The sequence below is a fragment of the Syngnathus acus genome, chromosome 5 (genome assembly GCF_901709675.1).
Source record: "Syngnathus acus chromosome 5, fSynAcu1.2, whole genome shotgun sequence".
NCBI classification, from domain to species: domain Eukaryota; kingdom Metazoa; phylum Chordata; class Actinopteri; order Syngnathiformes; family Syngnathidae; genus Syngnathus; species Syngnathus acus.
In genome coordinates, this window is record NC_051091.1 from 13,012,560 (window position 1) to 13,029,670 (window position 17,111).

Genomic DNA, 17,111 nt, shown 5'->3' on the forward strand with positions numbered 1-17,111 from the left:
ATGTCATGTTTGGCTTAACACCAGCCGATCAAGCTGATTCTCACAGTGATTACGCCAGTAAATGGAGGACGCGGATGCAAGAGGCATACAGACAGGCTTCAAAGACTGTTCAGAAGTGCCAAGACCGCTCAAAAAGGCTGTATGATCAAAAGATGTATGGAGCGGAGCTATAGCCGGGATGTCGAGTGTTGGTGAAGAACTTCAAGGATAAAGGAGGACCTGGGAAACTTAGGTCGTATTGGGAGGATCAAGTGCACGTGGTAGTAGAGAGGAAGCATGAGGACAGTCCAGTCTATGTGGTCCGACCAGAGAATGGGACTGGAAGGAATAGAATATTGCACAGGAACCTTCTTCTGCCCTACAACGTTCTGCCTGTTGAGGAGGAGAGTTTGGAAAATAAAAGAAAGGAGAAACAAACCTCAAGAACTTTGAAGCCGAAGGCATGGAAAAGACGTTAGAGACAGGAGGAAATGGATTCGGAAAGCAGCTCCGACGACGTTGGGTGCTGGAGCGGCATCACCGCACTTCCAGTAGCACCCTCAGATCAGCCTAAATATCAGCTGAGAGTGGAGGCAGAAGAATTCTACCCAAGGATGGAGGAAGAGGGCGTCGAGGAAAGAGTTGAGCAATCACAGCATGACGATGGGGGAATTGTCGAGCCTGAAAGAGAGTCGTCGCCTGGAGAAGAGGTGGACTCTGACCGGGAAGGGTCATCTGATGAGGCTGATGAAAGCGAGACCAGCTCTCCACCGAAGAGACAATATCCTTTTCGCAACAGACAACCACCCAAAATGCTTACCTACGTGACGTTAGGTCAACCCTCAATCACAAGTAGATGTAAGCGTGATTCAAGCTAATGTTCAAGTTATTTAGTATGTTGTAAAACGTTGAGGTCTTAAGATGAAAAGAGTTGAAGTGATTTATTTTTATTCCAGACATTTAGGAACTGCACCAGACATTGACACATTGAGAAAAATTTATGTGTAGCATATTGTAGCGAAATGTTAATTAATGAGGTATGGGGGGTTTAACTAGGGTCAAGCCTTTCAGTCGAAGATACAGTATGATGCAGATATCACTTGGCCAGAGACATCTGCTGTGTACATGCATGAAGTTGGCGATAGATATCATGCTACAGGCTGTGATCTACAGAATATCTTGAGACCTGACTCCGATGACTTCCATTCCTCAGCAGTTGAAGACGATTTTGTTTGGGACAGTCGAATGTCGAAACGACATTTATTACCTTGGATCACCCCTGAGATTAAAGACCTGCTCAGGGACAAAAGGAGGGTCTTTAAATCAGGAGACAGGGACCTGCTGAAGACGGTGCAGAGGGACCTGAAGAAGAAGATCAGGAGGGGAAGAGCAACTACAGAAGGAGGATGGAAGACCAACTGCAGCGGGACGACGTCAGCGGGGTCTGGAGGAGCCTGAACACCATCTCAGGACGTAGCAACTCCAGACCTGCGCTGGACAGGGATCAGGAGTGGGTGAATGACTTGAACCGGTTCTTCAACCGGTTTGAACAACCATCCACTCCTCCCCCCACCCACCCAGCACTGCTGCAACTTCCCCCGACTGGAGCCTCTTCTGCTCCGAGGACTCTCACCTCAACCCCGCCCCCTGCTACTCCCCCTCCAAAACCCCCCAGCCCACTCTCAACTCCAACGAACCCACCAACCCCCCCCTGCAACCAACCCAACCCACCCCCCCACCCAGCATGGTGCTCTCCACAGCCCAGGTGGAGAGAGGACTGGCCAGGCTCAAGGTGAAGAAGGCGACGGGTCCAGATGGCATCAACTCCAGGCTGCTCAGATCCTGCTCCGGGCAACTATGCAGGATCGTGGAGCACATATTCAACATGAGCCTGAGGCTGCACAGGGTACCGCAGCTGTGGAAGACGTCCTGCATGGTACCGGTGCCCAAGTCATCTCGCCCCAGCGACTTCAACCACTACCGGCCAGTGGCCCTGACATCCCACCTGGCGAAGACCCTGGAGAGGCTGGTCCTCCATTACCTGCGCCCCCTGGTGAGCTCCTCCGCCGACCCCCTGCAGTTCGCCTACCGGCCGAGCATCGGGGTTGAGGACGCCGTCATCTTCCTCATGCAGAGGTCCCTGGCCCACCTGGAGCGGGCTGAAAGCACTGTGAGGATCATGTTTTATGATTTCTCCAGTGCCTTCAACACCATCCAGCCAGAACTGCTGGGGAACAAACTGCACCATGCTGGAGCCTGCCAGCAGCTGACATCATGGGTCCTGGACTTCCTCACAAACAGACCACAGTTTGTGAGGACAGGAGGCCGTGTGTCTGACACGGTGGTCTGCAGCACCGGAGCTCCACAGGGGACCGTCCTGGCCCCCCTCCTCTTCACCATCTACACAGCTGACTTCACCCACCACACATCAACCTGCCACCTCCAGAAGTTCTCGGACGACTCCGCCATCGTCGGTCTCATTAACAACGGAGACGAGAAGGAGTACCGAGAACTGAATCACAGATTCGTGGACTGGTGCCGGCGGAACCGCCTCCAGATTAACTCTGGAAAAACAAAGGAGCTGGTGGCGGACTTCCGCCGGCGCAAAGTCCCCCCCCTCACCGGTGAACATCCAGGGAATGGACATAGAGATTGTGGACTCTTACAAGTACCTGGGTGTTCACCTGAACAATAAACTGGACTGGACTGTTAACACTCAGGCCCTATACAAGAAGGGCCAAAGCAGACTCCACCTGCTGCGCAGACTGAGGTCCTTCGGAGTGAGGGACGACCTCCTGAGGACCTTCTACGACTCTGTGGTGGCGTCCGCCATTTTTTATGGGGTGGTCTGCTGGAGCAGCGGCATCACTGCAGCGGAGAGGAAGAGGCTGGACAAGGTGGTGAAGAAAGCCGGCTCTGTCCTGGGCTGCAGTCTGGACCGGGTGGAGGTGGTGGAGGAGAGGAGGATGGTGGCTAAGCTGTCCTCCATCATGGACAATGTCTTCCACCCCCTTCATGAGACTGTCAGAGCCCTGGAGAGCTCCATCAGTGACCGGCTTCGTCACCCACGATGCACCACCGAGAGGCATCGCAGGTCCTTCCTCCCTGCTGCCATCAGACTGTATAACCAGGCCGATCACTGTAGCTAACGGACAATAATAACATGCAATAATAACGCGCAATAACCATATGTGCAATCATATGTGCGATATCTGTCTACCTCACACTCTTTTTACCTGCTTTTTTTGCACTGTTTTTCTTCCTTTGCACAATTTTTTTATCTAATATTTTTTTATCTCCACCGTATATTGTGTATTGTGTATATACTGTCCATATTTTTTAATTATATATATCTTTTACTTTTTTAAATCTCTTACCCCCTTCCTCGCATGCGTGTGTGTGTGTGTATATGTTAAGTGTACTGCTGCTAACACAGGGGTTTCCCCATTGAGGGAATAATAAAGGATTATCTTATCTTATCTTATTTTATTATGGAGGGGAGAGTGTGGGGCCCATGGTGGTTTTTGGGACATTTGAATGGACATTCATACTCACCCCGCCTTGTTATTTTTTAAATTATTTTGTGATGTTTCTGAACACGTTATATGCCGTTATATGCAAATAGTACTGTATGGTATCAGTGGCGAATATTTGGGGATTTCAATAAGGCACCTGGGACAACTACGGGGGTCCTCAGTACCCGGACGTAGTTGACAGTGAGCGGGAGTTTCGCCGGGTCGTGACTGTAACTGCCGCTGTTGTGTGTGTTTCAGGTGAGTAAATCTGTTGAAAAGTTGATGATCAGAACTTGTAATACTGCTGGTAGTCTGAGCTAATTATTGATTGAGAATATGATACATACGGTTGCGGTTGTACAATGTATAATTTTGTGTATAACATGGACAGTGTGATGTATATAACGTATTCTCAGTACCCGGAAGTAGTTGACAGTGAGCAGGAGTTTCGCCGGGTCGTGACTGTAACTGCTGCTGTTGTGTGTGTTTCAGTAAATTTATTATTTTAACAACAAACCCCGCATGCGTGGAGTGATTCGCGTCCATGCGTGCGACACATACCAAGGAAAAGAACGAGACGAAATGGAGGCCAAAGAGAGGACGGGACGGGAGGGAATGGGAGGAAAGGAAAAAGTCCAGCCAAGCTTGACATTGATAACAAATGACTCTCAACAGCTTTATGCTAATTGGGCTAATGCTGCTAACGAGCATGACAGATGCTCGTGCGTGCGGGCTTTTGTGAGTGGCGAGAGAAAGCGCCGTCCAACGATTTATTTCCTGCTTAATCAACTTTGGCAGCTGAGCAGCAAAGTGTATTTACGGTGTGTGTGTGTGTGTGTGTGCGTGTGTGTGAGAGGAGGAAGTGTTTGTCGCCTGAGCTCCAATCTGGTCTCCCTGCAGCTGCACTCGGGAGATAAAACGCACTTGCATGTGCGCTTTCCAACTCAACACCGAGCGCGCATGCCGCCGTTTGCAGCATAGCAACAGACACACGCAAGCACTGAGATGAAGGTTTCAAGCAAGCCAGACAGCTCTGAAAGATGACCACTGAAACCTGAAACCAGCAAACATTCCCTCGAAAGCCCAAAGCTCACCCTTTTAGCTTGGCTGGCTTGAAAATTGAAAGCTGAACCCGCTTTCAATCTAGTTGCAGCTTGTGTCTTGGAAGCGAGAACCCGTATTTTGCTTTGAGAACGGCTTAAAGGAGGCCAAAAAAAATCTAAACCATTCTGCGCTGTGCCTTTATTATTTGATACCTTTAGCACATTTTCAAACGAGCAATCGAGCAAACCCAAAATCACTTTACTGGACAAATCGTTGATTTTTTTTCCCTCATGGTGGAAGACAAAGCCTCCAAGAAACCAAATCTGAAATGAAATCAAGTGTCTTTAGTGAAGCACTTAAAAGCCGAGCCCACAAAAGAAAGGAAAAACAAGTCATATTAGACGGAGAAGAAAAGCACACAGAAGCAAAGCGGAAAACCCCCCAAAAGGACACAGATTGTCCGCACAGAGCGAAAAACAATAAATAATACTTTTGAATGCACGGCCACATGCTGCACACAAAAACTAGGCGGAGAGCTTGCTTGACATCCTCAACAAAACAAACGTTTAGCTAGCGCAACACATGAGCCACTTTCACGCTTTATTGAGGCAGCCCAGAAGGGAGTACTCTTCATTTTTGGTAAGCAAAATTCTTTGTTAAACAAGGACCAAAAAAACCCGACCCAAACAATTTACCATACCAATTGCCATGTCCGGGGGCACATGTTTGAAGTGGCAAAGATGCCTGGGACGTGAGCCTGAAACCAAAATGTGTTTTTACTTGAGACTTTTTTTGGGTCGACGTGCGATAGACACGACACGCAAATTTCATGTTGAGGTGTTTTGGGCGTACACTTTTAAATTTACAAACAAAACGCAGAGTGAGAATATCTGGACAAAGTTTGACCAAGATGGGGCCAAAACGGTCAATTTGCTGTCATGGCGTCACGTGGTTTTGCCAACCAAAACTCAAGGACGATGGCAGACTTCCTGTTTAGACAAGCCCGAAGAATCGTGTCCAGCGAATTTCATGTCGCCAGATGGACAGCGATAGCGGTTGTGCAACCTTGTTCACTGTGAGGTCGGACGCACTTGAATGGATGGAAAACATGGGCGCGACTGCTCGTATTGCCTTGACGGTGTTCAGAAGGAGCCGAGCGCCTCCAACGCCACCTCGTAGCAGAACTTATACTGCTCCTGCACATAGAGACAAAATGGGTGTGAATCGGCTGGGGAGAAAGGTGAGCAGGAGAGGGATCGGCCGCTCGCTGACCATGGTCTCCACCATGTTGATCTTGTTGTTGCGCAGCGTCTTGACGGTGTGGAAAACGTCCACGATGTTCTGCTGCCGGATCATCTCGTTGATGCTGCACATGGCGCAGAAGGTTCCCGAACGGCCACCGCCAGTCCTGCGCTCGAGCGGGAAGGCAACAAGTTATCCAGGGGGCCTCAAAGACCCTTTGCGCGTCAAAGACGTGTTCATCCAAGTGCTATCAAAGTCTCTTGAGTGGCTATGTGTGTTTGTCTCAATCAAAGACGTGCGTTTGTCTCAATCAAAGACGAGCGCAATGCCATTTACAGACGGGCGGCAACGCACGCGACGGCATCATCAAAGACACAAGCTGAACTTTTTAATTCTTGTCCACTGACGAGACTGCTGGGCAAATTTGACAAATACATGTCGAGAAAGGTGCACGTGCGCTCGTCTTTGAGTTTTTCCACTGCATTTGACAGGACTGGAATAAGCTCAAATGCCCCCTTGCCCCCCAAAGCTGAACAAGCACAATATGGTTGTTTTTCGCCTGCTCAGATGTTAGTTAGGATGTTAGGGCAGGTGAGTGGAGGTTATAATTGATTGAAACTTTGGGGAAATTCAGGCCCCAGCAGTATTCAAGGAGGGTAATAAGGAGACTCTGCAGGTCATCCATATGCGACCTGCGCTCACCGTCGCTTCGGAGGGCATTTCATATGCCGTCCGCTATTCTTTCCACTCTCAAAGGCGTGTAAAAGATCTGGCGCTTTCCGTTCAAGCTTTCAAGTCGGATGGAAAAGTATCTCAGCGGCAGGCGACCTCGGGGGAGGAAAAGTGGTGTTTTGAATTGAATGGCCGTGGCAGCGAGGACGGAGGGACACGTCACGTGACATTTTACCGTCTTGAACAAAACAAAAGACGGCAGTCTGGGTGGTGAACATAGCCGACAAATGACACGCCGACGAATATGAAAATGTTGAAAGGCGTAATTTGTGCAAGCAAGCACGTGACGAGGCCGCAAAGGAGCGGGATACCCGAGGTCACGTGACCCGCGCGTTAGCTGCCGCGTGAGTCTGGCAAAGCGCATTGGGCCATTGTGCAGCTCATCTCGCCCCGCTCAGAGAAAATGGACAGCGAAAGTCCACGTTTGCCGTTTTCTTGTGATCCCGACGCCGGGTGGAGTCGCTCGCGTCTGTCTGTTGGGCCACTCACAGGCAGTGCACCACCGTGCGGCCGTCCCCGCCGTCGTACTGCTCCTGCCACTTGGCTAGTCGCCGCACCAGCTGCAGGACGGACCGCTTGGAAAGGGGCGTGTCCCTGTAGGCCGGCCAGCCAATGAACTGGAAGTGCTGCACCAGCCGGTAGCCGTCTTGAGGCTGAGGAGAAAAGCTGTCAGTTGGCGAGAACTATCGGGGGCGGAAACGACAGAGACTCGTACTCGGGCCATGTTGCAGATACGGAAGATGCGGTTGATGATGTCATCGTCAATGTCCGCCGAGATGAACTCCACCTGGACGGGACCGTAACAGCAAGAGCTCTTCTCGGGCCAGTACTGCATGCACAACTGCCCAAAGGGGGGGGGGGGGGGGACTCATTAGTGCCACCTGTTGCGTCCCCTTCCATTGTCCGAGAGGAGCCGCGGCATTCATAGCAAGACGCAGGGATCGCGTCCATGCCTGATGGCTTTGGAAGCGACGATTGTCACGCTACCTGGGCAGCGTCCAACTCGTTGAGCATGACGACGGAGGAGCAGTTGTAGTCAAAGACCAGCCTCCAGAAGTCACCCATGGTGTTGGGCAAAGGATGCTGGGTAACGATGAAGGCCGCCGGCTGCTTGTGGCTCTGTGGGGGAGTGAAGCGGTCGTAGCGAGTGACTGAGCGTCGGCGCGACGCTCGGCACGGCGAGTGCCACTTACGTCCATGAGCGCCGCGTTGATGTAGTTGGAGCTTTCGCCATCCACCGAGATGAGAAACGGCAGGCAGCGGTCGGCCGAGAGGACGTCCAAGCTGCGGTTCTTGTCGTGGTTGCGGGGCAGCAGACCTACGCTGCAGTCCTCCGGCCGCACTCTCGGGGTCACTATGTTGAGGGTCTGCCCAAAGGGAAGAAGCCTGGAGTGCGCCACGCAGTCTTGTGTGTGTGCGCGTGTCGCTGCTCCACGCCTCACCCGAAGTTTCAGGCTCACTCGCACGCTTAGGCATTGAGCTAACGGACTGAACCTATTCAATGAGCGCCCGTTCCTTGACAGCTGGACTTAGAACCGCTTTACGCAAAACCACGTGGTGAGTTGAAATGTATGGGTGAAAGGATTACAAACATTTTTGCATATGTATTTGCTCTCTCTATATGGCTGAAGTTCACTTTCTGAGACCTCGGAGGTTCTGACCTGGAACTCGTCTTTCATCTGACTGGAGTTGGTCTGAGGGTCAGGCCTGCTGATGTTGTAGTAAACGGCTCGGAAGTCGCACACGGGGATGGCGGTGTTGCCACACAGGCATGCCTCCAGGATGGCATCGTGGACAAACACGTACTGCTCCTGGACACAAGGCCCATGCAGGCGTCATGTGCACTCGTCAGGCCCACGTTAATCTTGACAGAATTGGCTCTGACGTCAAATTCAGAGGTGGCGACTGACTTGCCAACATGAGATTTGCAGCAAATGAGGGTCTCGAGGCAAACGACAAGTGTGTGATTGGCTTTGGATCGGATGCGCCCAAGTGAATTTGGAAAAAAAACCCAGCTTGGGCTGAACATGACTCAAAAGTTCAAAGAACACACACACACACACACACACACACACACACACACACACACACAAGAATAGGAGAATTGTGGCGCTCAGGTCTTAGCGGCTCTCAAATTCAAAATGCAGCCCACTGAAAAGGGTCAGACTTGGTCATGTGAAATTTGGCCGACACACGTCATCGCCGAAAACCTCACGAAGCCACGTCTACTCTGAGGCGGGGGCCAATTTTGGTTCATTTGGCCCCTTCCGATCCAAAGTGTCACCGGGGATTATTTTGCGAGTCATCGTTGGCCGGCAGCTGAAAATGGAGGCGTGCCCGGGATCAAACGCGCTCTTTGTGCCGGGGCCGGCACGCCGCATGCTAATGTCGACGCCCTCTCCGCCCACTTGGCCGCACGCGTCGTAACTATGCTGCGCTGAATGTTGATCGCGGCCCTGGCGGTGGGGAGATGTATCAAAAGCGTTTCGCCTGTGCCCATTGCCACACGCACGCGTGCCTATACAGCAGCCACTGTTACACCAAAAAGAAGCATCCACCAGCCTCCACACTGACACCACTCGCTTAACATGGCCGCCCGCCTGCCCGCACTATTTGTCACTCGACAGTACGCAGCTGGCCGGCTGGTGCGCTTCGCTGTCTTATGTTCTGAAGGTGACGTCAAAGGTTTGGAACAGTATTGAACTCACGTGCCAACATGTGGCATCTGTCGCCCGCAAAAGGTTTGGAGAAGATCAAAGAAGTCTGTTGTGAGCGCCCGTTTGCGGTCCTCACCTCCGTCTGCACCATGTTGACCCTTTGTGACCTGAGCTCGCGGATGCAGTTGAAGACGTCCACCACGCCCTCATTCTCGGCCATGTCCAGCATGATGTCCACGGCCACGAAGCAGCCGGTCCGGCCCGCGCCCGCGCTGCCGGCAGCAACAGACACAAATCACTATCAGTTGCTGCACTGTGCTGACTTTAGTCCGTTCTGTGAGTGACTTTCTTGTTTCTTGACTTTGTGTCCCAACACGTTTGGAGCGCTCGACTTACTGCTTTGTCTTGCTGCTAAAAAATTGACTTCAACCACCTTGTACAACGTGAAGGCTGTATTTTCAGCTGGTGTTTTGGGGATCTTTGTGTTACTTTGTTGGGAATAAGGTCCACTGGATTAATGCATGAAGAATATGATCGAGCGTGGTGAAAAGGAAAAGACAAATGATTCAGGTTAGCAATGAAAAAGGGACTTGAATGTTATGGCCTCCAAAATGCTGGCTTGAAAGCAAGCCAGTTTGGAGTGACCCAGGAGCTTGGCTCAAGTTGACTGAGTTGTTTTGCCTCAAACAACCCATGGAGCTGTTGTTGAAAACATGTTTTGGTGAGTTTTCAAATCAACAAGTGAAATGAATCGGAAGGCTACTCATCTATCCACTTGAATCAAAGGCTACTCATCCATTCAATTTACCGTTTTTTTCCATGTATAATGCGCCCCCATGTATAATACGCACCCTAAAAATGGCATGTTGATGCTGGAAAAAAGCCTGTACCCATGTATAATACGCACCCAAATTTTGACTCCTACTTAAGTCCGTAAATGTAAAATTATTTCAGAAAAAAGATCATCTTTGGGAACAACCGGATGTTATTCTGCCGGTCAGTATCACTGCGCATGCGCTAGCAAACTCAATAGCGAAGAAATGTTTCGGATTTGTGTAGGGTACATTGTGACAGCAAACGAGCAGGTGATCGAGCAAGCGTATGATACGAGAGCATTGTGTTCGTATGGAGCGTGTTTGAAGTGAACAGCAGAGAAGAAAGCGCATCTGTAATGGCGGCCTCCGTATGATATCCGGATAAAAAAAAAAAAAAAAAAAGAAGATTGTAACCATGTATAATGCGCACCCCAGATTTTAGGACAATAAATTACCGTTTCTTTCCGTGTATAATGCGCCCCCATGTATAATACGCACCCTAAAAATGGCATGTTGATGCTGGAAAAAAGCCTGTACCCATGTATAATACGCACCCAATTTTCTTTTTATTTTATTTTATTTAAAAAAAAATTTTTTTTTTTTTTTTTTTTAAGTCCCAATGATCGTCACACACGCAGGGAGGCAATGGGTCCCATTTTTATAGTCTTTGGTATGGTCTTAACTAGGCTGGATGTATTTTTTTTTGTTGGCGTTGATTTCTCCGACTGCCCGTAAAGGCACCACCGCGATCAGTTAGGTTAAAATGAAAAGAGAGGAAAGTGACGTGCGGACATGTGAAAAAGGCGGCTCTGTATGGGAGAGACGTTGAAGAGGAATAAAAACACCCTTGGAAACCAAAACTTGCCCCTCGTCGTGACTCGGAGCCGCAACAAATGTTTCGGATTTGTGTAGGGTACATTGTGACAGCAAACGAGCAGGTGATCGAGCAAGCGTCTGATACGAGAGCATTGCGTTCGTATGGAGCGTGTTTGAAGTGAACAGCAGAGACGAAAGGAACAAGGCAAAGTGTTGCGAAATAAAATATTACCTGTAATACGCATTTTGTTATTTGCTGATTGTATTAAACTATCACATTCATTGTCAGTCAAGAAGAGAAGAGGACTATTATCCCTTCTTTGACGAAATGACCAGAGCACAGTACAAACACACTATTGTTCTTGTAACGTGTTTTGTATTTAAGTCCTGTCTGCCCCTCGCTCACCGTCGGATCATTGCATGTGTTACTGTCATGATGTCTGTTTGGTGTCTGTTCCTGTCTTTGGTAATGTCACCCTGTCTTTTTGTTCCACGTCTTTGTCGGTCAGTCCTGTTGTTGGTTTTGTTGTACCATGATTTTCTTAAAAAAATAAATAAATAAAAAATGTAAAAAAAAAAAAATTAAATTTTTTTTTTTACCCATGTATAATGCGCACCCCAGATTTTAAATTTTGCGTATTATACACGGAAAAAAACGGTAGTTACATTTTGCGCATTATAAATGGAAAAAAACGGTAGTCTTTGCGTTATCGTCGAGGAAGGTACCGCAAAAAGTGCAACAAACTCGGATTCTCCTTGTGGGAAGTGGCCGCAGATGGCTGTTGAGGCACGCGCGCATGCAGTGGATAGTTTAGCCACACGTTAAATGCTCATGCCTAAATGGAAACGCTAATTTTAACCTTCTGCCTCGTTTTAAAGCCTGCTACAAAATCCAAATGCCGAGTTTAACTTGGAATCCCTAAGCCTCGGTTGAAGAGCTGACTAGTTTGAAACGGTAACTAAAGACATGTTCCTCACTTCTGCCTAAGTACACTTAAGCCTAACTGATGTGAATGGCTCTGACAAGTGTGGCCGCCTCCAGTCAGTGCCAACTTGGGCACAAGAGCCATCGGACGCCAGGGAGGAGTGCTTTTCAGTTCCAGCTCGCACGTACATGGTGGCCCCCAAATGCAGCAGCCGTGTCAAATAAAGCAGCAAAATCCATTGGGGCGGCTTATCCCATGCCCAATGTTTCAATGTTTTGCTGCCTAGCGTCGCACCCCTCATGTTTAGTTGGCACATGCGAGAGAAATGGATGGATGGATGGATGGATGGATGGATGGATGGATGGATGGATGGATGGATGGATGGATGGATGGTGGATGGATGGATGGATGGTGGATGGATGGTGGATAGATGGATGAGACGGCCCCCACGAGACAGAGGAGAGAAAGGTGGGTGGAGGGAGGGAGGGAGAGCCTCCCCAGATTACCTGTCACCCGAGTGATTAATGTCGACTCAGCAACACTTTGTGTGCGAGTGAGTGTGTGCGTGCGCATGGTAAAAACAAAAAGATGGAAAAAGTGAGCAATTGGTACGTCGTCAAGGGATGAAAAAGTGTGGAGAGCGATTGCACACAGCGGCGCCCCAAATGACTTTTCTCAACGCTCGCAATGATCCCCAATTTACCACAGGTGACGTTGTTTGAAGGAAGCCGGTGAGGAATGCAACCTAACCCTCTTCCACGTTTGGCCAGTGTGACGCTCGGCATACATTTTGACAAGATGTGCGATCCTCTCGCGCCTGTTTTTCAAGACAAGTTTTGGTCTCAGACTGCGCTTTTACAGAAAGCGTGCTTGCGCTTTGCACGCTCACTCGTGACAAGACTGCAACGACATTCTTTGTTTTTTCGGCTACAAAAGGCAGAATCCCAAGCCAGGAATGATTTGCTTTTATTGAACTATTTCATCATACCATCGTCCTGATGATTGATGGCGTCAGAGATACGTCAGAGATGACCGCCTCACACAAAAGGCACGTGTGCAGGGACCCCGGCAAAACTCCTTTCTTAAGACTCAGGTTTTAGTCTGAGACTGTGAAAATGCTTTGGTGTCCGCCCAGCATTTGTTTTTGTGCTGAATTATGTGTTGGCTCTGCACAATTTCCCCTGTGCTGTGGCTATGGCTGTGCCGCGCGTTGACGTACCTGCAGTGAGCCACGATGGGCCCGGCGTCTGGCGGGTTGAGGAACTTGACCTGCCGTATGAAGCCCAACATCCCAGTGGCATAGCAAGGGACGCCGTGGTCTGGCCAGCTGGTGAAGTGGAACTGCCGCAGCTCTCGGAGCTCGTGGTGACCCTTCTGCAAGAAAAAAAACTGACAAATTAGGGAAAAGGCCAGAGTCATCCGCACTGAAGACAAAAAACATCAGCGTTGGATCAGGGAGGCCATTGAGATCCGCAAGCGGGGCCCGAGGACCATCAACAGGGACGAGGGAGCCTACATGCTCTCTACAACCTGGAACAGCATTTTGGAGAGGTGAACGGACAGCAGAGGGCGTGGCTCATCTGTCAAATCTGACAGGTGAGCCACGCCTTCATCCATCAGCTGATAAAGACGCGTCACAATCACATCAGTGACACTCTGATGAAGGCGGAAGGATCCGCCGAAACATGTCAGGTAAATGAACCTAAAACAAATTGTTTGATATAGAAGAACCAGTGAAGTAAGACAAATTAGAGACAAGGGCAACTCCTTGTCTGCTGTGGGGTTAGCTTCTCTTGTGGCTGCGCATCTGCGACGCGCTTCGTTACAGCGCTTATGAAATGACCGCTGTTGTAGCAAATATTAACGTGTTGCTCCACAACGTTTTTCTTTTTTCAAACACATCTGCCGCCTTTGAGTCTTGGAGCCACATTGGCCAAGTGGCATTCTTTGGTGTATGAACGTGCTTCAAGATTTTCATCGTACTGCTTGTAACCTTGCGTTTGTCCTCTGCGGGGGTGCGCCTGGTCGTCCCTGTATGCTCCACCTGAGCTTGGGGTGGGGTGGGGGGTCTGACAACGGACGGCAGCTCGAATGACCTGACAGACTCTGAAGTGAGAAGGACCAAAGCCTCTCATTTGAGGAGCCGCACAGTCTGCGGCTCTGCGGGTAGAATCGATCCTGGTGAATTATTGAGGAGGGAGGTGCGCAGTGGTATGGATCCACCGGGGGGGAAGAAAAGAAATAATGGCAACTCGCTCTTCCTCTCCAACACTCCTCACAAATCTATGGGAAGGGCAGGCCACGAAGAGGATGACAAGGGCAATGATGTCGCCCAAGCAATAGAAAGGAAAGACGCACCTCAGAGAAATAAGAAACACCATCACGCAAACTAAAATAGAGAACATGGACTGGACTCAGTGACCGAAAAAAACGTAGGTAAAATTCTGTATGGTTTATATAACCTTTTCCGAAATTAGGTAACAAACTGACCAAATATCTACATATCTATCCATCCGTCCATCCATCCTCATCATTTGCACAAATGTTCCTGTTTTTATAGTGTGTACATACGTATATGCGCATGCACACACAGACACACGCAGACACACACACGCAGACACATGCATACACACACATACACACACACGCACACACACACACAAATGCACGCACACACACACACACAAATGCACGCACACACACGCACACACCAGCTCAGTGACCTAGTGGTAGAGTGTCCGCCCTGAGACTGGAAGGTTGTGGGTTCAAACCCCGGCCGGGTCATACCAAAGACTATAAAAATGGGACCCATTGCCTCCCTGCTTGGCACTCAGCATTAAGGGTTGGAATTGGGGGGTTAGATCACCAACTGATTCCCGAGCGCGGCACCGCTGCTGCTCACTGCTCCCCTCTCCCCCAGGGGATGGATTAAAATCACACGGGGATGGGTTAAATGCAGAGGACAAATTTCACCACACCCAGGTGTGTGTGTGACGATCATTGGGACTTTAACTTTAACTTTAACACACACGCACACACTCACACACACACGTGCTACATTATTTCGCTTGCTAGCACAGCGTAGCTTTCTAGGTTATCTGTGTGTCTATGGTGTGGTGTGCCGAGGTACCATCATTCATACCACCTGTCCAGTTTTCAGCTTTAGTCCTTCAATAATAGTATTTGAACGTGCTGATGTGTGTGGGGGCTCATTGTTATCCTCAGTATCTTCATCGTTTGAGGGTGCCTCTTTTTCACTTTCATCTACAGTGTTATTTTCAAAAAGTCCTGTTTCTGGTAAGGAGGCATTTTCAGTTCTCATTAACGGCTCATCTCTTTCCCTCAACACACAGCCATCAACCCTTCGAGTCTGGATTGATACATAAGTGCCCCCGTGCCGAACAAATATCACCACACCATCTTGGCCGATGACCACACCTGGACCTTTCCACTCTGTCGAATCCACCCGTTTATAGTAAACTTTATCCCCCATTTCATATACAGTCCTTGCGAAAGTATTCGGCCCCCTTGAACCTTTCAACATTTCGCGACATTTCAGGCTTCAAACATAAAGATATAAAAGTTACATTTTTTGTCAAGAATCAACAAGTGGGACACAATCGTGAAGTGGAACAAAATTTATTGGATACCGTTTTTTCCATGTATAATGCGCAAAATTTAACTAATTTATTGTCCTAAAATCTGGGGTGCGCATTATACATGGGTACAATTCTTTTAAATTTTTTTGTTTTTGTTTTTGTTTTTCTTTTTTTTGTTTTTGTGAAGAAAATCATGGTACAACACTTTTTGAAGAAAATCTTGTCACGGATGGTTCTTTACAATGTCACTTTCCTCTCTTTTCATTTTAACCTAACGCGGTGGTGCCTTTCTGGGCAGTCGGAGAAATCAACGGCAACAAAAAAAATACATCCAGCCTAGTTAAGAAATCACCAGAAAGATCACCATGACAATTGTGAATAATAAATAAATAATTATTATATATATTATATATATTATTATTATAATAATAAATAATTGTGATAAATAACTGGAACATCACTCAAATATTGGTGATCCCGTTGAGAGTCTCACATATTTCTTCGCTATCTAGTTTGCTACTGCATGCGCAGTGATACTGACCGGCAGAATAAATCCGGTTGTTCCCAAAGATGATCTTTTTTCTGAAATAATTTTATGTTTACGGACTTAAGTAACCCGGCCGGGTCATACCAAAGACTATAAAAATGGGACCCATTGCCTCCCTGCTTGGCACTCAGCATTAAGGGTTGGAATTGCAAATCTACCAAGACCCGGCCGTCCCTCCAAACTTTCATCTCAAACAAGGAGAAGACTGATCAGAGATGCAGCCAAGAGGCCCATGATCACTCTGGATGAACTGCAGATAACTACAGCTGAGGTGGGAGAGTCTGTCCATAGAACAACAATCAGTCGTGCACTGCACAAATCTGGCCTTTATGGAAGAGTGGCAAGAAGAAAGCCATTTCTCAAAGATATCCATAAAAGATCTCATTTAAGGTTTGCCACAAGCCACCTGGGAGACACACCAAACATGTGGAAGAAGGTGCTCTGGTCAGATGAAACCAAAATCGAACTTTTTGGCCACAATGCAAAATGATATGTTTGGCGTAAAAGCAACACAGCTCATAACCCTGAACACACCATCCCCACTGTCAAACATGGTGGTGGCAGCATCATGGTTTGGGTCTGCTTTTCTTCAGCAGGGACAGGGAAGATGGCTAAAATTGATGGGAAGATGGATGGAGCCAAATACAGGACCATTCTGGAAGAAAACCTGTTGGAGTCTGCAAAAGACCTGAGACTGGGACGGAGATTTATCTTCCAACAGGACAATGATCCAAAACATAAAGCCAAATCTACAATGGAATGGTTCACAAATAGACGTATCCAGGTGTTAGAATGGCCAAGTCAAAGTCCAGACCTGAATCCAATCGAGAATCTGTGGAAAGAGCTGAAGACTGCTGTTCACAAACGCTCTCCATCCAACCTCACTGAGCTCGAGCTGTTTTGCAAGGAAGAATGGGCAAGAATTCCAGTTTTTTTTTCCCCAGAGTACCCAAGAAACTCCAGAAAAGGACACCTGTTCCTTTGAAATGAAATGTCAAAAATGCCGGTTGTTGATCGACTATGAAAAGCACAACAAGGGCGGCCGTGGCCGCGGCCGGTACGGTCACACGTGAGCCGGGGTTAAAAAGCGCAAACGCCGGGTCCAGCGATACCAAACTAGCCAAAAACCGTTGAAACCTTGTTGGCGGCAAAATGCACATCAAACAATGTTCATTAATTCTATCACATTTGGGAACCTTCTTGAAGTTGAAATTGTCCAGCGGAAGCAAAGAAAGGACA

General features: G+C 48.6%; 1 protein-coding gene across 9 annotated transcripts in view; it reads right to left on the reverse strand.

Moving 5' to 3' along the window:
- Window positions 1-4,721: 4,721 nt before the first annotated feature.
- Window positions 4,722-17,111, reverse strand: part of ptprt (protein tyrosine phosphatase receptor type T) — a 96,834-nt gene continuing 84,444 nt past the window's right edge. For all 9 annotated transcript variants that reach the window (XM_037252481.1, XM_037252478.1, XM_037252477.1 and 6 more), the window contains 9 exons: window positions 12,946-13,100; window positions 9,306-9,441; window positions 8,174-8,323; window positions 7,706-7,879; window positions 7,500-7,631; window positions 7,228-7,353; window positions 7,002-7,165; window positions 5,811-5,946; window positions 4,722-5,734 (listed from right to left, as the gene is read on the reverse strand). In XM_037252481.1, the coding sequence (XP_037108376.1) occupies window positions 5,681-5,734; window positions 5,811-5,946; window positions 7,002-7,165; window positions 7,228-7,353; window positions 7,500-7,631; window positions 7,706-7,879; window positions 8,174-8,323; window positions 9,306-9,441; window positions 12,946-13,100 (1,227 nt within the window). In that variant the 3' untranslated portion in view covers window positions 4,722-5,680. The remainder of the gene's footprint in view (window positions 5,735-5,810; window positions 5,947-7,001; window positions 7,166-7,227; window positions 7,354-7,499; window positions 7,632-7,705; window positions 7,880-8,173; window positions 8,324-9,305; window positions 9,442-12,945; window positions 13,101-17,111) is intronic.